Below are 21,222 nucleotides of genomic sequence, written 5' to 3'. Positions count from 1 at the left end.
AACATCGGCATGGTCAAGGGAATGAACTTTGTTTTAATATGGTGAATGAAGAGAAGTCCAAGAGGACTCATAACAACGCCGGGAGCAACACAGCAAAAAGGCTGAAATCCGTTGACAACCGAGCTCCTAGTCGGACTAAGAAGGATTTGAGGGACTACCTCCAGAAGAAGCGGCAGAATGCTGAGGTTACATCTCCGGTCAAGACAAGAACGCCGTTCTCAGTGGAGTTGGATAAGTTTGAGGCCCTAACAAGGTTCCATATGCCGAGGTTCCAAATATATGACGGTAAGTCCAATCCGAACTTTAACGTCGACATATATTTGAATTCAATGGCACTGTACACCAGGAATGAACTGTTGCTCTGCAAGGTGTTCCCCTCATCCTTTAGGAAAATTATATCAGATTGGTTTCACAACTTGCCGAAAGGAACTGTGAAGAGTTGGGAAGGCCTGGCCGAGATGTTTGTGGCTAGGTTTGTTATAAACAAATTGTAGCCGTTGAGGGTAGACTCCCTAATGGCTCTAAAAATTGGCGAGGGTGAAAGCCTCAGGGCTTATGCCAAAAGGTATTACGAGGTTTTCAACCGAATACCAGGATGCAACCAAGAGTTAGCGGTCGTGTCTTTTAAGAACGGCCTGGAAGATGACTGCATGCTTCGAAAGTCACTAGCAAAGACTCTGCCAAAGAGTATGGAAGAGCTCATGGCAAGGATCAAGAAATATGCTACAGTAGAAGAGGATACACCGGGAGCAAAGGCACTGAAGCAGGAAAAGAGAAACGGCTCGCTGAAGCGAGGCTAAGGTAATACTGGATTTAATAGACAAGAAAGAGGACTGAGGGCTACCCAGGCAGTCACCACTGTATTCCGGATCCTGGTTTATAAAGTTCTAGAAAGGATCAAGAACCAGCCGTATTACAGAGCGCCGGAGAGGATCCCTGGCGAGTGTATGGAGAGAAGTCTACGGAAGCACTCTGCTTACCACAATGAAGATGGACACCTGATGGAGGGTTATAGAGCCCTAAAAACACATTTGGAAGATCTGGTTAAACAAGGTCACTTAAGAGACCTAGTAGATGAGGCCAGAATGAGGGAAGAACAAGCAAGGTTACCCCAAGCACCAGCAGCACCACCTCCACAACATCGCAACCGCAAGCAGACGGACCTTGAGTGATCAATGTGATTCACTCAAGGGTCAATGAGAACGAGTTACGTGGGTAGACTCAGAGGGTGAAACACTATAGCATGTGTATTAGGTCTAGCAAATGAGGCCTAGGACAGACGAGTGCCAATGGTGTCCTTTACTAAAGCAGACCTAGACATGGTGCAGCATCCACACAACGATACTCTGGTAGTGAACCTCAAGATTGGAGAATGTCAAGTAAAGCGCATTCTGATCGACCAAGGCAACTCTTGTGACATCATGTATGTCAGATGTTACAAGGAGCTCGGCCTACACCAAGATGATCTGGAACAATCCAACAGCCCAATGGTTGGGTTTAATGGAATGCCGACCTGGCCGCTGGGAGCAATAAATTTAGAGGTATAGGCAGGCACCAAGAAGGTAAGCACAGAGTTTACAGTAATTGACACCCCTTCCCCTTACAATGTTATCTTGGGAAGACTATGGTTGCATGCAATGAGAGTTATTCCCTCAATACTACACCAATTGTTGCGGTTCCCAACAGAGTATGGAATTGAGGAGGTCAAAGGGGATCAGGTGCAGGCAAAGAATTACTCCATGACAGCAATAAAATCCACCTACAACGTACGAGAGGCAGAAACAGTAGAAATTGAAGACAAGGACATGGAGGTCCTGGATGATGTTGGCAAAGAGCTGGCCGACAAAAGCGATGAAGCCTTAAAGAAAATTCTGGTCCAACAAGGTGATGAAGAGCGCTTCGTCCTTCTCGGATCAAGATTGGCCGAGGAGGAAGAAAGGGAGTTAGAGTCATTCTTGCTAGCAAACATAGAGGTGTTTGCCTGGACGCCATACAAGATGCTTGGCATTGATCTCGAGGTCACTTGCCATAGACTAAATGTAGACAGGTTGGCTAAACCTATCATTCAACGACCAAGGAGGCCGATGTTGGTTCATGTGGAGGCAGTAGAGGAGGAAGTGGACAAATTATTGGAGACTAGAGCCATTCGAGAGGTAAACTACCCAACTTGGTTGTCGAACACAGTTGTTGTGAAAAAAAAGAATGGAAAGTGGAGAGTCTACGTGGACTTCACCAGCCTGAATAAGGCTTGTCCCAAAGACAGTTTTCCACTACCCAAGATTGATCAATTAGTAGATGCCACTTCAGGGCATGGAAGGATAAGCTTCCTATATGCTTACAAGGGATATCACTAAATAGCAATATACCCCCCCTGATGAGGAGAAGACTGCATTTATCACCCCAAAAAGGCTGTATTGCTACAGAGTTATGCTTTTTGGGTTGAAAAATGCAGAAGCAACCTACCAGAAGTTGGTGACTAAGATGTTCAGACATCTAATTGGCAAAACAGTGGAAGTATACATTGATGGCATGGTCTTGAAGACCAAAGAACCTGAGAATCACCTGGCCAACTTGAAGACAGTTTTCGATATTCTTAGAACATATCGGCTCCGACTCAATGCTTCAAAATGTGCATTTGGAGTTGGGTCTGGTAAGTTTCTAGGATACCTGGTTACTAGAAAGGGCATTAAGGCAAACCCAGATCAAATCAAGGCCATCATTGACTTGAAGAACCCAACATTGGCAAAACACGTACAGATGCTGACAAAAAGGGCCACAATCCTGAATAGGTTTATAAGCAGAAGTTCAGATAAGTGTAAACAATTTTTCAATTTGTTAAGGAAGTCCACAGATTTTTTGTGGACAAAGAAGTGCGAAGTCACCTTGGCCAACTTGAAAAAATACCTAACCACAGCCCTAGTTCTCTTAAATCTAGTACCTAGAGAGGAACTGTTCTTATACTTGGCGATTTCGGAGCACGCAGTGAATGTAGTGGTAATCAGAGAAGGGAAGGGAGAATAAAGGGCAGTATACCATGTGAGTAAAATCTTAGCAAATGTAGAGACCATGTATTTACCCTTGGAAAAATTAACACTAGCCGTGGTGATGGCTTCGAAAAAACTGAATCATTACTTCCAAGCCCACAAGATTGTGGTACTGACTAAGCATCCCTTAAAGTCCCTACTGCAACAAAGAATCTAACAGGTAGGGTGGCTAGATGAGCAGTAGTGTTAGGCCAATATGACTTAGAGTTTAGGCCCAGAAAGGCAATTAAAGGCCAGGTTCTGGCCGACTTTGTAACTGAGTTCACACCTGGTGCCCTCCCACGTCGGGCTCTAGTGAGTTGCGGCTTAGGGTGTCCAGGGCAACAAAAAGAGACCCAACTGGGAATGAAAAATCCCATAGTAGAACAGAAGAAAGAAAAAAACCCAAGCCCTACGATATTTACATCGGTGACTCATTCCGCCTGTTTGTTGATGGGAGATCAAACCGTCAAGGAATAGGGGCAGGAGTGGTGTTGATCACTAAACAAGCGAATATTGGAACAGGCTATCTGTTTGGGGTTCAAAGCCTCAAACAATGAAGCAGATTATGAGGCACTAATTGCAAGGTTGAAGTTAGCAGCAGCAATGTAATCCGACGACGTGGTAGTCTTCTGTGACTCCCAACTTATTGTGAACCAGGCAACAGGTGAGTATGCAACCCGAGATGAACGAATGATAGCCTATGTCAAAGAAGTTGTTAAACTACTAGCCTTGTTTCAGGATTTCCGACTACAACAGTTTAGCCGAGATGACAACAACCACGCCGATGCCTTGACTAACCTGGCTAGTGCAATGAAATCAGGGGAGGCAAGGACAATAATGGTTGATTATTTGTCAGGCCCAAGTGTGGAACCGCTAATTATAGAGTATGAAACAATGTGTGTGGAAATGGGTCCAAGTTGGACGGATGCAATAGTGATGTTTCTTAGGGACGACAAGCTACTAGATGATTGCAAAGAGGCGCATAAGACCAGACTGAAGTCGGCAAGATTTAGCTTGACAACAGAAGGGCGTCTCTACAGAAGGTCTTTCACTAGTCCCCTTTTGAGGTGTGTGCATTCCTCCTAGGTTGAAGACTTCTTGTATGAAATACATGAAGGCGTATATGGAAGCCATGCTGGGAGTAGATCACTTGCTCATAGGGCCATTACTCAGGGATACTGGTAGCCCTACATGCAGAAGGATGCTGAACCCTACGTCAGAAAGTGCGAGAAGTGTCAAAGGTTCGCACCTTTGATACATCAACCAGCAGCAGATTTGAACCCGATGTCCAGCCCTTGGCCATTTGCTCAGTGGGGCATGGATCTTGTTAGACAACTGCCCTAAGCAACTGGGAAACGAAGTTCACGCTGGTAGCAACTGATTATTTCACAAAGTGGGTAGAAGTTGAACCCCTTACGAAGATCCGAGATATTGATGTGAAGAACTTCATATGGAAGAACATCATCAATAGGTTTAGGATCCCAAGGGCAATAATAGCATATAATGGTACATAGTTTGACAGTAAGCTAATCAAAAGCTTCTATGAAAAGTACAAAATCAAAAACTACTACTCTACTCCAAGTTTCCCTCAGAATAATGGTCAGATAGAAGCATCGAATAAGACTATCTTGGATGGGATCAAAAAGAGACTGGAAGCAGCAAAGGGAAAATGGGTGGAGGAGTTGCCCAATGTACTCTAGGCATATCGAACTACGCTGAGAAGATCAACTGGGGAATCTTCGTTTGCCATGGCTTATGGCACTGAAGCAGTTATCCCACTAGAAGTCGGCATTCCAGGGATCAGAACCCAAGGAGTGAAAAACGGTACTAATGAGGCATTTTTAGCCCGAGATCTAGACCTATTGGAGGAAAAAAGAGAGAGAGCAGCAATTCGGTTAGGGGCATACAAGCAACAACTTGCTAGGGCTTACAACAAGAAGGTCAACCCAAGAGAGTTCAATGTAAGAGACCTTATGCTGAGGAAAGTGGTCGGCAACAAGAAAGATCCTAGAGAGGGCAAGTCAGGTCCAAATTGGGAGGGGCCTTATAGAATCATCTCGGTTGTCGGCAATTGAGCATATCGGCTTGAGGACAATGATGACAAAGAGTTGCCAAGATCTTGGAACACTTGCAACTTGAAGTTTTTCTATCATTAGATTTTTGTTTTTTTTTAAATTTATGTCATAATTTTATTAACCGAGGTAATAATAAAATTTTATTTTGATGAATTTGAAATTTGTGTGAAATGACTGACCAGTCCCATAGCGATATTTCTAAATGAAATATAACGAATAACTTAGAATTATTGTATGGCAGAGTTGAATTATACTTGCATATAATAGAGTTGAACTAAGTTAGTGATGTTTCTGAATGAAACATGACAAATAACTTAGACTTATTATATGGCAGAGTTGAATTATACTCGCATATAATAGAGTTGAACTAAGTTGGCGATGTTTCTGAGTGAAACATGATGAATAACTTAGACTCATTATATGGCAGAGTTGAATTATACTTGCATATAATGGAGTTGAATTAAGTTGAAATAACCTAGACTTGCCATGTCGGCAGAGTTAAACTCCGAATGGAACTAAGTGTGCTTTAATCGGATTAACAAAGAAACCAAGGCTGAACACCTCAGCTAGTCTTTGTTCGAATATGACTTCAACAGAAGGCTATAAATGCATAATGTGAACTTAAGTAGAACTTAGGTTCACATTAGGGGGCAGAGAGCTGGAGAATGATAAATAAAAGTTTAAGAGCTTGGGACTTGTTGAAATTTATTTACAAGCTAGAATTGGCTCAACACTCATTGAAATTTCAGGAAAATTTACAAGTTGAAGTTAGCCGAGGTAATATCCGAGATACATACTAGCCGAGATGACCAAATGGGTTGCCAAGCTTGGAAAGGATGGAAGAAAGAAGTCTTGATAGAAGACAGCAAGTGGAAATAAAGGAGCAATACTTGATTGAATAAGTCTAGAAAAACAACACTTGTAAAAATATTTCGAAATATTTTTAAGTGTTAGCCGAGGTATTCAAATTGTTGGCTGAGACAAGAGCTAAGATTTGCATCCGAGGTACTTTACCCCGAAGTTATTATAAAGTAAGGGTATACTTTGAAGTCATACAAAAATATTCTAAGTACGAAAGCATACAATACACAAAAGGAAAGCAGTAAGCAAAGTATTTAAACACCTAGGAAAGAAGGGAGAAGGCAAGCATGCATTCAAGATGAACTTGTTCAAAAACAAAAGCACTTCGGCCTGGCGAAAGAGATTACTTGTCCAAAAATTACAAACTATTCAAAGGTAAAAATTAAAAATTCCTAAGTGTTGGAATTATGGGCACTGGTCTCAAATCGCTCAACCTCGGCTACTAGCGGTGTGTCGGCCTTGGTTGGCAATGCGACTTCTTTCTCCGCCGCTATCTCGGCATCGATTTCAGCAAGTCTGGTCCAAGCTCTTCTCAACTGCCTGGACCTCAGCCTCAAAAGTGGTTTGTTTTGGAGAGGCTCCCTTAGAAGCCAAGTCTTCCTCTTCATCATGAGTCAAATCTAGGACTTGATCATTTAATGTTGGGGACTTAGCCCCCTTAGTAGCATCTTCTTCTTCTTCAACATAGTCCGACTCAGCCTCCTCTTCATCGTCCTCGCCGCCAGATCCTTTGGGAGGTGGAAGGAAGGGCACTTGAAGTTTGTTGATGTCTCGAAGGTTGGAATTCAATGGGATGGAAAGCTTGTTTAGAGCAGCCATCCAGCCGAGATAGTAACCTCAATTGCAGTCTTGGTTTACTTGTTCCTTGTAAGCATCACGTATGTCGGCTTGGCCTTTGGCGTAGGCCTTTTCATCAGCTGCCTTGATTTCGGGTGCCTTGGTCGCCAAGTTTGCCTCGACTTTGGAAATTTTAGCCTCAAACTCTTTTGCCTCGGCCCTAAGAACATCGGCCACCGCTTCAACGGCCTCCACCTTCTCCTCGGTTTGATCTTGAGCCTGTTTGGTAACCTTGGCTTAATCTAGCAGCAACTTCATTTTTGCCTCAACGTTATTGAGAGAGGTGAGGAAGCCAGCAACTTCTTTGGTCTTGTGGACCAACTCTTCTTTGAATGCCTCAGCTTTCGTCGCAAAAGAATGGGCATGCTGGATAGCCTAGAAAGAAACAAACAAATTAGTATGAAGAACTCAAAAGACAAGTCAAAAAGTTCCAAGCGTTGAAAACTTACCAAGACAGAATGTTGCATCATCAGGGCAAAATTTTCATATTCATTGATCTCGGCCATATGATTGAGATCAGTTGGAAAGAGCATGGCTATGAAGAAAGCGACGCCAACCTTGATGCTATCGATGGCACTATCTCCAGCCTTCATTGGATTATCACCAATCATGAAGGCAGGAGCCCAAGGATCATCAGCTTTAAAGGCACTTAGGCTTGCGGCCGCCTGGGACTTAGACTTCTTCGTCTATAAGGTGTTGGTCGGCTCGTCCTCAATAGGCCTCTTCTCAGCGTTAGAGGCACTCTTTTCAACCTCGGCCAATTTTGAGATTAGCACTGTATCATCAGTATCAACTTGGGTAATAGGGGCCTTTGCCTTGGACCTTTTTACCCTTTTTGGTTTTTGTTTGGGTTGAGATTCTGATGGAGAAGATTGGACTGTCACCACTCTTGGAAGGTCGGCCAAGAGGTCCTCCACAATAACTTTGTTACAGCCCATTTCCTCGACGGTTGCAGCAACGATGATTTTAGTGCCAAAATGAATTGCCAGTAGAGCAATTGGTGGGTTTGCTAGGTCAAATACTGATTCTTCAGAATCTCATCGTCTGCGACTTCGGTTTCTGCCAGCAGAGATGTTTGATGGAGCTCTGCATCGACGTCGACGTAGTGATATCGGGATGAGTTGGGGGGTAGATGTCGATGACAACTTAACTGGATCAGAAAAGGAAGCCTGATCAGTTCTTGGTAAGAAAGTAACTAGAGGGGTTGAGGTAGACAGTGGAGTTAGACTTCTCCGAGGGACGTTGGGCAAAGCCGACTTGTACGTTGGGATGTAATTAAGTAGCAGAGGGGCTTTGCGCTTGTCGATGGACAAGCCGAGCAGCTTTTTCAAGTCCTTGCTAGCGAAAAAGGTTTGTCGGAAGTCCTTTGTCGACTAAGGAAGAGCTGCAAAAAAAAACAAAAAGGAAAAAGTATTCAGATGAAGATATATGAGTTGACAAGTCCTAATAGAAAGATGATTAAAAGGATGACTCAGTTTTTACCATCACCCTCTTTAAACACCGATTGGCACAGAGGGAAGGGATAAAGATCATCATCAAGAGTAAACTCCCAGTTGCCCAAGACGATGAGGTAATCATCTCCAGCACCATTGTTGGAGTCTGGGAGGTCGGCTATGATTTTGTATGCAGTGGATCTGGGTTTCAGGTAGTAAATGAAACCTTTTTCAGACTTTGGGGCACACATGGTATAACAATACTGAATGTCGGCCAATGTTATTCTAACGTTTTCTCGGCGAGCTATAGCAATTATACCATTAATAACCTTGTAGGAATTTATGGCTAGCTGAATCGGGTTGAGTTTATAGTAATGAAGGATTTTCCTGAAGAGAATATCTAAGGGAAGCTGAAGTCCACATTTTATGAATGTATATATGTTTGTATAACCATGTTTGTATAACCAGTTGCTAATGGTTGAAAAATATAAGTAGGAAAAGAATGGCATCCTTTGTAAATATGAAAAGGTAGAAAGGGTATTTTCATCATAAAAACTGACTCACTGTCTATAGAATCGTGTGACTTTCACAGTTTGCTATCTTAGACAGAAAAGCTAACAGTGTGTTTTAGTCCACAAACTACATGAGGGTTATGTGATGATTTCCAAATGTCATGGGAGTAATCCGTACCCGACCCAAATCACAGGGGGTAAAGTGAAGTTTGCCCAAAAAAAAAAAATCACAAATCATCTCAAATACACAAGTAATTCTATTTACACACCATTACTTGTCTTAGTACACACCATTTACTCAATTCACACCATCTACAAATTAAAACTTTCAATTTTGTCTCAATACACATTAATAATTTTTAGATAATACTAAACTACCCTTATCTTCTCCAACAAACCCCAACCCTAACCATCGTTGGCAACCACCGCCTCCCACCGGCGCCGTTCCTTTCTTAGCCGCTCTCAACCTCCTACGGTCGCCGTCCCTCCCTAGCCTCTCTTCCCGTTCCGCCATTATTTCCTTCTCTCCAACCTCTCTTCCTTTCATCTCAGCCCCTTTTTGTCAGTCCCTCATCGTTGTCTTCTTGCGCTACCACCGCCGCTGCAGCTATAGCTCCCTTTCACTTGTGATTTCTTTATCTCTCTCAATCACATTGACCATCAGCCTTTGCTACCATCATCGTTGGTAACCTCCCCAGTCTTTTATTCCTAACGACAACACCGCAGCCCCCACTGCCAACAACTCCTTTCGATAACCCCCCGTTGTGATCCATCCCTCATCCAGCTAGGGTTTGGGTTTCTAGATCTAGGGTTTGAGCAAGAAGAAGAAAAAAGGTTTGGATTACTAGATCTAGGGTTTGAAGAAGAAGAAGAAGAAGAAATGGGACTGTAGAATGGGCTGCGAGAGATATTAGGGTTGGGAATGAAGGGGACAAGGCTAGTTGTAGAGAATGGAGAAGAGCGGAAGACGACAGAGGGTGGACGACAGAGCTGGGGAGGATCGATCGGATTGGGGAGAGTAAACTGGACTAAGAAAGGGGTTGGTAGCGACTGCAGCGGCGAGGGCTAGAGAAAGGCGATGAGATGGCACTGGCAGGAGGAGAGGAATGTTATGAAGGTGGTGATGATCGGAAGGGAAAGAGGTGGCTACCGGTGGCCGACAGTGGCAAAGGTTAGGGCTGAGTTGAGAGGGACGGAGAGAGAGAGAAAGCGAAGGGTGTGTTGATAATTTGATTGAATGATAAAAATGTAATAAAAAAAAATTGGAGAAATGGTGTGAATTGAGAGACATAGTGGTGTGTAAATAGAATCACTCCAAATACACAACTTCTTCCCTCTCATAAAATATCTAAAAAACCACTAAAATAACAAAATTGCCAAACAAGCACATATAACATTTTAGTGTTTGTGCGTACATGCATTGAACGTTTGCTTTTTTATTGGCTTATTTTCATCATTAGTTTAACTTTTATAAAAATAAAAATAAAAATAAAATCAAAAAGTTCTAGACTTCTAAATTTTATTTAACGAGACGAACGTAAAAATAAAAAATAATTTAAAAAATTCCAAAAATAAATCCATAAAAGACAAAAATAGGTCAAAATTTGTGAAATTTTTGGGCTTATTTTGACTTTTTTTTTAAAAAATTGAAATTTTTCATTTTTTTTTCTTTTATTTTTAGATATATCGACCCACGAGCCGGAAAAGTAAAAAAATATTGACATAATTTTGAAAAAAAATCACAAAAAAAAAAAATCCAAAAAAAAGAAATGGGTTAGTTTTAACTTCCCATACAGCTGAAGTCAAGTAGCGAGTAAACTCTGTTAATGTCTTTATGTGTAATTGCAATCAAAATCATAAGGTCATGAGAAGATGCATAGAAGTCTAGGTTTTGGTGGAAAGATCATAAAAAAAGGAATACCAAGCTAGACAAGAGGAAACTAAAGCCATAATTATATTGCAAATTGAATATTCAAAAGACAGTACAACACAAGTGACTTAAAGAACATAAATAGATTGCCATTTAGAAAGAAAGTGGTGTCAATTACTTGATAGAAGCAAATCCAATGGCAATACTTCAATGGCTGAGGGAAAGCTTCCTAACCCCCCTTCTCTTTGCATCAATTTTGCTTGTAGTATTGCTAAAGCTTCTTCTATCAAAGGCAAAATCAAGAAAGAGAGAGCTCAATCTCCCACCAAGCCCTCCAAAACTACCCATAATTGGCAATCTCCACCAGCTTGGCAGCATGCCCCACCTATCTCTCCACCACCTAGCCGAGAAGTTCGGTCCCATCATTCACCTACAACTCGGTGAGATTCCCACAGTTGTGGTTTCATCAGCTAGACTGGCAAAGGAAGTGATGAAAACCCATGATCTTGCCCTTGCAAGCCGCCCCCAGATCTTCTCAGCCAAACACCTCTTCTATGATTGCACCGATGTTGTTTTTTCGCCATACGGTCCTTACTGGCGGCACATACGTAAAATTTGCATACTAGAGCTTCTGAGCATCAAGCGGGTCCAATCCTACGGCTTTGTAAGAGAAGAAGAAGTTGCCCGTCTAGTTCATAGGATTGCTTCAGAGTCCTATCCGGGCACCACCGATTTAACCAAGCTCCTTGGACTATATGCCAATGATGTCCTTTGTCGTGTTGCATTCGGAAGAGATTTCTCAGCTGGAGGGGAGTATGATCGACATGGATTCCAAAAGATGTTGGAGGAGTACCAAGTGTTGCTCGGTGGATTCAGCATCGGAGATTTCTTCCCCTCCATGGAGTTTCTACACTCCTTAACAGGTATGAAATCAAGACTTCAAAACACTTTTCGACGTTTTGACCGGTTTTTCGATGAGGTGATAAAGGAACATCTCGATCCCAAGAGAGAGAAAGAAGAGCACAAGGATCTTGTCGGTGTCTTACTGGAAATACAGAAGAACGAGGCTGCTGAAACGCCTCTCACCATGGACAATGTTAAAGCCATCATTTTGGTAGGTTAAAACTTCTGTATCTCCGTCCGTTCGTTTGTTTTAGCAGAAAATATCTTTTAAAAATTCCTTTTTGCATTTTGTAGTCACGGAAAACGTTCTCATGGTCAACAAAAAAATAACCATATTTAGGTTAAAAAATGTTTTTCATTAATATTTTTCGAACTAAAATCTTGCAAATGTCACCGCACTATCTTCACAACTGTCACCGCACTATCTTCACAACTGTCACCTCTACCACCGCAGCACCATCGTCACTACTATCACCACCATCCCATTAATATATTAGCTTTAAGATACAATCAAATGTAAAAATAAGTTTCCCATAAAAAATACTTTCCGCCAAAATAAATTGAGCGTTATTTACTACCGCCTAAGAAGCATATATACGGATACGAGATATGGATACGATACGACACTGTTACGGCAATATGACAAATCTTAAAAAAATAGAATACCGGTACGGTTAGTTTGTGAAAAATATATTTTTTAAAATTATTAATAGTGAATTACACATAAGTTAAAGAACGTTGAGAAAGCACAATATAATTTTATAATGCAAAATACTAACCTTAAAAAATTTTGTGTTAATTTAAGCTAGTAGCTTGTTTACTTTTTAAATTTTTAATAGGTCTTGCAAATATTTCATTCCAATATCAAGTTTAATATATTTATATTATAATAATAAAACAATTCACAACTTATCCCTATGCTTTTTTCTTTGACACTAGTGAAAAATATTGTATTCAAGTTTGCTTGCTTATTTATTTATTGATATTTAATTTTACCATTGTTATATTCTCTTATTAATTCTTACTTTCAATGTAGTTATAGGGGACATGCATGAAATAATGCTCTTCTTATCAAAGAACTTAACAAAGTATTAGAAAAATATTCTTATATTTATACTTGCAATTATATTATATTATATTACTATGCGAGAAATATTACAATTCTAATTTCATAAAACAAGTAAACATGACTTAGAGTATCCAATACTTCAAAATTAAGTATCCGATACTCCAAAAATTAATGAAAAAATAATTAAAAAGTATCCAATATTTTTAATAAGTATCCGATACGTATCCGCGAGTATCCAAAGAGTATCGGTATTCAATACGAATACGATACGGATACATCACCCTATTTGAAATATCCGTGCTTCATAAACTACCACTCTTTTGAAATCATTAACATCCAAGAAGTCTCATGGTCAGTGTATTTGAGTTCCAACTCAGCTCAACTCACAGGATTTATTATTGTCATTGCAGGACATGTTTGCAGCAGGAACTGATACAACATTCATAACCCTAGATTGGGGAATGACAGAGCTCATCACAAATCCGAAGGTGATGAAAAGAGCACAAGCTGAAGTAAGAAGTGTTGTCGGAGAAAAAAAGTTCATTTTAGAAAGTGACTTGCCTCAGTTGCCATACACGAAAGCAGTTGTCAAAGAGATCTTTCGGTTGCACCCTCCTGCACCAGTACTAGTCCCGAGAGAATCCATGGAAGACGTCACCATTGATGGGTACAACATTCCTGCAAAAACAAGGTTCTTCGTCAATGCATGGGCAATAGGGAGGGACACGGAGTGTTGGGAAAACCCAGAAATGTTTGAACCGGAGAGATTCATGGGTAGCACTATTGATTTCAAGGGGCAAGATTTTGAGTTGATACCTTTTGGGGCGGGTAGAAGAAGCTGCCCTGCTATCAACTTTGGAGCAGTTACCGTTGAGCTAGCTTTGGCTCAACTTCTCCACAGCTTTGATTGGGAGCTTCCCCCTGGTATCCAAATTGATGATCTGGATATGACTGAAGTTTTCGGCATCACAATGCACAGGATAGCTCATCTTGTGGTGGTTGCTAAACCACGCTTCGTTTGAGTCAAAACTTCGAAGGCAGAAATCGAAGAACTATGATGGTAATGAAAGAAATCAAACAACAATAATGGTTAGAGAACAGTGTGATCAATATTCTGTCAGTATGAATTATATGCTTAATAGAATTTAATAACAAAGTTCAGCTCAAAGCACATAGACTATAAATATGATTCAGCATCGTTTTTGTTTCCATTTAAAAAAGAAACACGAGATGTTGAAAAGAGAAAAGTTAATGTTGGACAAAGCTGTTAAAATTTGTACTTCCAACAATGGTATGCAATGCTAATAAAGTATGTTCACAAGAAAGTGGCCTGTCAAAGAAGCAATTAAATGTACATTAATGAAAATAGAAACTAAGCTCAAAAAAAAAAAAAAAAAAAAAAAAAAAAAATAGAAGCTGATTTCCTAACTCTTAAAGGATTATGAATAATGCTATATGCACCAACTAGTGTACTAATTCGTGTACCAATTGATGATGTGACATAATTTAAAAGGTTTTGGTATTTGTAATGTGATTAATGAGTGGAGTCAATAATAATATTATAACTTGTGTTGGTACACTAGTTAGTACACTAATTAGCGCATGTAGCATCACCGAAGGATTATAGAACTTATCATGAAAGAATCTATCATCCAACTGTGCAAATACTTTAGTAATGTGACATTTCTATATCACTAATGCTCCATAATCAAGTTTTCCACTGTGCAAAATACAATTCACCAATGGGCAATGGTTTTTCATTCTGGTACAGCTTGTTTATAAGGAGCAATATAAGAAAATTAATCTAGGATACCAGAAAATTATCCTGGGTTTCTCTTCCTTCATGTTTAAATTGAGTCACTTTTAAGGTTAGCACATTGCATCAGGTATGAAGGACCACAACTAGATTTTCAAATCTACAGAATAACCAACTCATTTTTCAAATTTCAATTTCACTAAAATTTTCAAGCAGACCTAGCTGCATAAATTGCACAAAAACATTAAAAAAGAAGCATTGAGAGACCGTAAGTTCCATTCCTACTAGACAACTAGGCATGAGATTTGAGATACTCACTTGCAGAGTTTCCGATGTGTGAGGCGGGCAATGGCTGCAAACCGACCTATATGAACAGAGTCTATCATCATGGGGTCAAATCCCCCCACTTATTGGCTACTTGAATAGTACTTTTAAAACAAAAACATAAAATGTAGTCAAGTGGATTCTGCCAATAATAACTCCTTGTTTACATTTTCGGCCTATAGCTTAAGCATAAATGTTTGACTAGAGCCAGATGGGTACCCTAATAAGCACCCCAAGCAAGAGAATTGAATTGAATCATACCAGCAGCTTAGATTCCAAAAATGAGTTCATAGCAGATAATCGATTTCTGTAAGAACATATAGACATTACTGACGATGAAATAAATTGCATGGTTATGTGAAAAGTAAGATGAATAATTGGGCGGCATAAGTCGCGATATATTACTTGGTAGTTAAATCTACATGTCCACAACCAGTTAATTATACGCTCTCTTACAAACATTTAACAAAATCTATAAAGCACAACTCACTTCCCGCATATGGCAGAATCATGCACAAATACAACTCAATTGGCTAAACGTATCTTGATGGAGCGTCTTGGAACTAAAAGACTAATTTGAGAACAGCTTTTGAATGGTGTTGTCTAGTTTCCAAAATTGGGTGTTTTGGATCCCAAAAATGTCATCTCCAGAGGTTATAAATACTTCAGGTCTTGTCATAAACACTCAGTGAGACCTTATATCCTGAAGATAACGGCCAACTTGCTGTGCCCCGATAAACAAAGCATCAGCAACAAGAACGACTCCAACCTGCGATAGAAACAATTAAACATGAGACTACTCTTCTCAAGATGAAAACCCATCTTTAACAGTTGACTGCTCTATGTCAAAATGGCTTGGATAGAATTATTACCAGACGGGCAGAGAAAACTAATCGGTAGCCCCAACCCTCTTTGGCAGCTGCGACTCTTTGTTGATCAGTCCAACTGACAATAATCAGGGAATGGCAATGAAAAGCACTGTCTGATTTTATTTATTTATTTATTTATTTTGTTGTCTCATAATGTTTAAACCAAAGTATAATTCAATAGAAAAGGATTTTCTTGCTTGCCACGTAAAATCAACTTTTTTTACAAACAACCTTGACAGAAAAAGGGGTGAAATGCAACAATTTCACATTGGGAGAAAGATAATAAGATAAAACTCATCATTTTACCAGGAAAAAAAAGGCTCAAAGAAAAGGAGATTATGTACTATAATTACCCAAGGAACTCTGAAACCCCACCAATTCCAGCAAGCTTAAAAGGCTGGGGACCTTCCCTTTCAAGATCCTGCTCCAAACAAGATGAGAGCCTCCTCATCAATTAACATTTTAGTTCAAAGTATAATGAAAAGAACTCTGAGTGGGAGAAAATTTTAAACAGAAATCATGGAGACAAGAAGTTATAAGCATCAACTAGAATCATTCAAACCTCTTCTTCAGCAGCCTCCAGACCCCCTTGAATCCAGAAAAGGTTTCTGTAACCGGCATTATACAGTAGCTCACATGCTGCTAGAGATCTGCCTGATGAGTTTATTTTAGTATGAAGCAGAATATGTGAAAATATGTCATACCAAGTCACATATTTAACCTAAAGGATACCCAAGTTCATTTGGCATGATATCATATATCCCTAAGGTGAACTATTGTACATAATATTTTCTTTATTCAATCCCAACTCAAACCATGACAGTTCCTGGCCCAGATTCTCAAATAAACAATTTTTCTTTGTAGCACAGATTGGACCGCAGGTTACACAGAGGTTACCAGGTGGTAGCTAGGTTTCAGAGTTATCCCAAAACAATGACCAAATTGTAAAAAGCACGAAAGTGCATTGGTTCAACCTGGCCAGGGAACAGCTACGGTCACATCATTGGAAATGAAATTCAATATCCTGCACCCGAATTGCCTGGAACCCAGATGACAGAATTTAAAACTACCATCATACTGACTCACCCATTAAAGCATTGAGTAAAGTTATCCATAATTCAGTTGTTTATATCATTCAGGTTTGGCCAAGAGCTATATATTTTCATGTCATTCTCCAGATCAGTGATTGAACTCAGCTCATGAATATATAGACAGATCACAAATTTATCGTGAAACCACTAGGTTTTGAAGAGGAGACTAGCGCCCACTGGTGTAATCTTATATGAGGAAATTTTTTTCCCTGAAAATTATTTCAAGCCTTTTCACTCAATTATTTATGTATGTTGGGAGAACCAAAGAATTTAAATGGTTCTGTTGGTTCTCCATATTATTTGAGCTTAATGAGACCCTATGAAGTCACTACTAAAAATTGCAAAACATCATTGTAAAATAAAGTCTGATAAGCTCATTCCAAAACTATAATAATAATATAGTGATTGCTTTACTAAATTATATGGAATTTGGAAGTCCATCAGTTCAAACAAAAAGTTCACCTCAATCCCTTCTGGCATGCAACAATAAGGTCCGTGTCTTTTGGGAATTTCTCTGCGATTTTTGATAAAAATTGGCTGCAGAAGAAAAGGAAAACATGCAATGGATAATCAACAATAGATTCAAATGTAAATATGCACATATATATCAATGCCAAAAAAAAATATAGAAGAAAAATAATGGTTTGCAACATACTCATCATATGACAACGTAGGCACACCACTCCACCAACCTCCTGCAGAAACATAGCAAGTTTAAAGAGAGAAACCCCACAAACCCCTAGGGACTTATTGGACAGTGAAAATGATCTAAAACAATAACTATTTTCATATTTGAAGTCAAATTGGTCATATTAATGGCAAAGGAAACTTCTCTTTTGTTCCCAGTGACACACCATATCAATATTCACCTCTGACTGTTCATTTGAAGTATTGAACAACCCATAAATTACTGAAATGGCGACCAAGTGTACAAATAGTATAAATCTTGATATCAGTTATTGAAAGACAAGATAGCAACTTTTGTGTAATACCCATCATGAAGTTTGTGACCTTTCTGGAAAGTGTTCCAGCATCAATTTTATTATCAACCTCAAATATCGGAATCCATGTTGACCCTTTAACCCATGCCTACATAACAGCAACAAAGAAATATGATAGTAAGATGATAATAAATGAGACAATAACCCTTTAACCCAAGCATTCAAAACAGGAATAAAAAAATTGACAGTAAGATGATAAGGAGCACACACACACACACACACACACACACACACAGAGATTGTGCTTCATATTATGGGAAAAGAAAATGTCAAACGAAGACGCTCCATAACAAAATTTCCAGCGTCAGAATAGTCAATAAGATCAACTAATTGACATTAACACTCACATATGAAGCTCTTTTAGCATGTACATTTAACAATCCGGTAGAGCTAGAGAAAAGTCATCTAAGAAATGACAAAAACTATAATAAAACATTAGGTGAACATCACTAAGAATATTAATTTAGGTTTGGTACCAATGATCCATAACATAGGGCTGCCCACAAATTTACGTTCAATCAGGAGCAGAAATCAGAAGAAAAAAAAAATCCTTCACCTTTTCATGCTCTGTAGAGGGACGAACATCTAGTACGGTTTTATGAGAGAGTTGCATAGCATATCCAGCTTCCCTTGGTGTCAGAACTTTGACTTTTTCTTCCCTGACCTACACAAAACAGATAAAACACCTAAATGAAAGATAAGATACCAAATTCACAATGTTTATCTGCATTAGTCAACAAAGTTTGATCATAACCATGTGCAGTTAATCATTTCAATTCATGTTTCAGTGTAATAAGAAAATCTATGACCTTGCAAGGCCAATAGAAATCTTTACATTTATACCATAACACAATTAATATTAGTATGTGAAATTAAAAGACCCAATATTGAAATATTATTGTATTTTAAGTAGTTGTATCTTTGATGGATAAGTAGCTGAGGAGTTTCTAGTACAATTAGAGTGGCAGAAGCCCAAGAAGAGGCCAGGAAGAAAAGGCTGAGCTAACCTAGTAAGGCTAAGCAGGGGTTAAGACATAATTTCCGTGGATGAGCTCAAAATTGCCTCTACCTTAGTAGTCTAATTAAAAATCACTTTCTTATCACAACTGATCGCCCTTGGCAATGATGCACATATGACTCTGACCAGATTTCATCGTTTAAGTTTTTTACTTTGCATTCTTACTATTTTAGAAAAGTTTTGTTTTAGTTATAACTTTTTTTAAAAGTTTCCACTTTTAGTGCAACTTGTTTTGGCATGCCTCCTAGACTAAATAGCATTCAAATTTGGGCTTAACTCAAATTTGTTATTTTCGGTAATTTTTCCTTATTCTTAGTTATTTTGTGTCCTACAAAAATTAAGGTTAGTCTAGGGGTCAGGTTCAATAATATTTCTAAGTTTTTATTTTCCTTCTAGGTTCAAGGTTCTTCTCATGGATTTGAGGTTTTTTCGTCTATTAGAACAATATATAGTTCATGTGTGGTATTCCATTGCATTAACCTTGCTTCTCCTCTTCTTCTATACTTACCAACTGTCCATTGATAGACAATTCTAACGTCTAAGCACTCACCAATATAGAAAACAAAATATGGTAACTATGATCCATGTCCAACTTAGTACTAATGTTCCAGAAAGAGTACTAGTACTTGCAGAGTCATATGCACCAAGCCTGATATCCCAATCATAGCCCACAAAGGAATAAAGCATCAGTTAAAAGATTCGGTTTGGCAAACCAAACCTAGGTGATTAACCAATAAATGGAAAATAGAGCAAAAATAAAGTAGAAAGGATTTAACGTAGCTTTTGACTTTATGCATGTGGGTGTGTATTCTAAATCTACATTGACTTTACTCAATTCTATTCTTTTTCAAATATTGATTTGTTATTATTATTATTTCAAGAATGTGGTATAGTCTATAGATACTTCTCCAAATGTGTGAAAACCACAAGCTGTGAACCTTAAGTTAGCTCAGATCAATTTAACAGCACTAGACCTCATTTTAAAACACCCATGTTGCGAGGCAAAGACAGTAGTTTTACATTTGGCTGTGCAGGATTGTATTTCACACAGAATTTCAGTTTTGTGGACCTAAAGAGTCTTGCTTCTACCAAGTGTGAGATCTATGAAATTTAAATATAATGCAAAACAATCAAACCCTTGAAACTAGAACTGGACCTCCAATACCAAATCCAAAGCCCCACCTTTGTGCAGCTGAAGCAGTACATTTCAAGTGATTAAAAATTCAGTTCGCCATAAACAAGATATTAAGTGCAAACAATAAATTAGTGCAGCTTTAAGAACCAAAGAAAATTACTACTTCGAAAAATTGGTTAATCTAATAAACAATAACATTATACGTACAAACTATGTTACACGGACTCTTCAATGTCGGACACCTAACACTTGGACAGGGGTATGAGATACGTGTCGGATACTTTTCATCATACTTTCATATATATTTATATTTAACACTATTAGCATATGTACATATTATTTTACAATTGCTATAAATGTCTTTTCAACACTGTATGTTACATATAAAACCATTTTATCTCAAAGATACCCTTTTTTTTCCAATGTCCACATATCCTTCAATTCAAGGTTTGATGAATCCAGCCTCTAGAGATACACACTCGTACCTAATACCCGAACATATATATAACCAAACCAAACTAAAAGTCTTCGACCCCAATTAAATGGGGTCACCTACATGAATCATTTGCCGTGGTTATGCAATATGTTTAGTTAAACTAAATAAATTCGTATCTTCTTTTTACTACCGCATTTCGTGTCATTTTTTATCTTCCCCTCCCCTAACATTTTCATTTATGGTGAGCATATTTCTTTTCTACTGCCACATCCATGTTAGTTTAAGTCATCCCCATTTATGGCAATCATATTAATCTTCCTTATTCATTGTATAACATCTTAGCATGTTCTCTTCAATAGGTGTAACTCTACCATTTCACAAATATATTCATTTTTTTGCATGGCATGTGTGTGTGTGTGTGTGTTTACCAAAAAATAGGAAAAAGCGGTAACATGGGGATAAAAGAGAAAATACCAGAGCTTCCCATCTCTTTCTAGCAGCAGCCATATCCTTCATTTGCTTCAACTCATAATCTTCTTCAACTGCTTGCATTCGAACACTACTCAAACACTACACCAATAATTAAAGCAAACCCATCTCAGAAATTCAATTACCCACGCACATTCGAGTATACAAAACAGACCCAACTGATCAAAATGATCAAAAAATGGAAAATTCAAGTACCTTGGAACGAGTTCCATAAAAGGGTCTGAATTTTAGAGAAGATGGTTCCGAGAAATTGAGACAATGCGTTGAGCTCAATAGCTTCCTGCAATGTTGTCTCTGGTAATCAGTGTGTGAGAAGCAGAGAGAGTTGAGAGGTGGGTTTCCAAGACGCAGAGTTTCCATTATCACCACAAGACAAGGGTTTGAATTTGCTTATCCACACTGGCCTCCAAGTAAAGAAAGAGAGTTGAGTTGTGCTTATCCGGGATATGATTCTGCAACAGGGGACAACGTTAACCGATGTTAGTTAGTCTTGCCCTCCGCAACAGGTTTAGGCAAT

The 21,222-nt window shown here is 39.0% G+C and overlaps 2 protein-coding genes and 2 long non-coding RNA genes across 4 annotated transcripts; 1 reads left to right on the top strand and 3 right to left on the bottom strand.

Annotated features, from left to right (window-relative positions):
- Positions 1-6,232: 6,232 nt before the first annotated feature.
- LOC114287992 (uncharacterized) lies at positions 6,233-10,932 on the bottom strand. The gene is made up of 4 exons (XR_014327605.1): positions 10,793-10,932; positions 8,282-8,433; positions 7,249-8,183; positions 6,233-7,174 (listed from the first exon to the last, which is right to left on the bottom strand). It is a non-coding gene; the product is annotated as an uncharacterized LOC114287992 (long non-coding RNA).
- LOC114287991 (cytochrome P450 71AP13) lies at positions 10,502-13,755 on the top strand. Its single transcript, XM_028231489.2, has 2 exons — positions 10,502-11,728; positions 12,997-13,755. The coding sequence occupies exons 1-2, from the start codon at positions 10,811-10,813 to the stop codon at positions 13,606-13,608; spliced, it is 1,530 nt and encodes a 509-aa protein (XP_028087290.2). The 5' UTR covers positions 10,502-10,810; the 3' UTR covers positions 13,609-13,755.
- LOC145789553 (uncharacterized) lies at positions 12,609-13,541 on the bottom strand. Its single transcript, XR_014327604.1, has 2 exons — positions 13,403-13,541; positions 12,609-13,264 (listed from the first exon to the last, which is right to left on the bottom strand). It is a non-coding gene; the product is annotated as an uncharacterized LOC145789553 (long non-coding RNA).
- A 1,281-nt stretch (positions 13,756-15,036) lies between the features above and the next one.
- LOC114287994 (Rhodanese/Cell cycle control phosphatase superfamily protein) lies at positions 15,037-21,222 on the bottom strand. Its single transcript, XM_028231492.2, has 10 exons — positions 20,901-21,222; positions 20,691-20,786; positions 18,184-18,291; positions 17,619-17,715; positions 17,282-17,321; positions 17,089-17,163; positions 16,098-16,185; positions 15,889-15,956; positions 15,539-15,611; positions 15,037-15,435 (listed from the first exon to the last, which is right to left on the bottom strand). Exons 1-10 carry the CDS (start codon positions 21,063-21,065, stop codon positions 15,352-15,354), a joined length of 894 nt encoding a protein of 297 aa, XP_028087293.2. The 5' UTR covers positions 21,066-21,222; the 3' UTR covers positions 15,037-15,351.

This window comes from Camellia sinensis, chromosome 4 (assembly GCF_055761805.1).
Source record: "Camellia sinensis isolate YWXY chromosome 4, ASM5576180v1, whole genome shotgun sequence".
Lineage (NCBI taxonomy): Eukaryota > Viridiplantae > Streptophyta > Magnoliopsida > Ericales > Theaceae > Camellia > Camellia sinensis.
The sequence above is the reverse complement of the archived record's forward strand: the minus strand, read 5'-3'. Positions and strand labels throughout refer to the sequence as shown.

Bases quoted from the DNA above. Each gene is read 5' to 3' on its own strand.
- LOC114287991 (XM_028231489.2), top strand. From the start codon at position 10,811: ATGGCAATACTTCAATGGCTGAGGGAAAGCTTCCTAACCCCCCTTCTC. The intron at 11,729-12,996 runs GTAGGTTAAAAC...TTGTCATTGCAG, and splicing joins ATGTTAAAGCCATCATTTTG to GACATGTTTGCAGCAGGAAC.
- LOC114287994 (XM_028231492.2), bottom strand. From the start codon at position 21,065: ATGGAAACTCTGCGTCTTGGAAACCCACCTCTCAACTCTCTCTGCTTC. The intron at 17,164-17,281 runs GTATGTTGCAAA...TTTCTTCTGCAG, and splicing joins CCTACGTTGTCATATGATGA to CCAATTTTTATCAAAAATCG. The intron at 15,957-16,097 runs GTTTGAATGATT...TGTTTGGAGCAG, and splicing joins TGGAGGCTGCTGAAGAAGAG to GATCTTGAAAGGGAAGGTCC.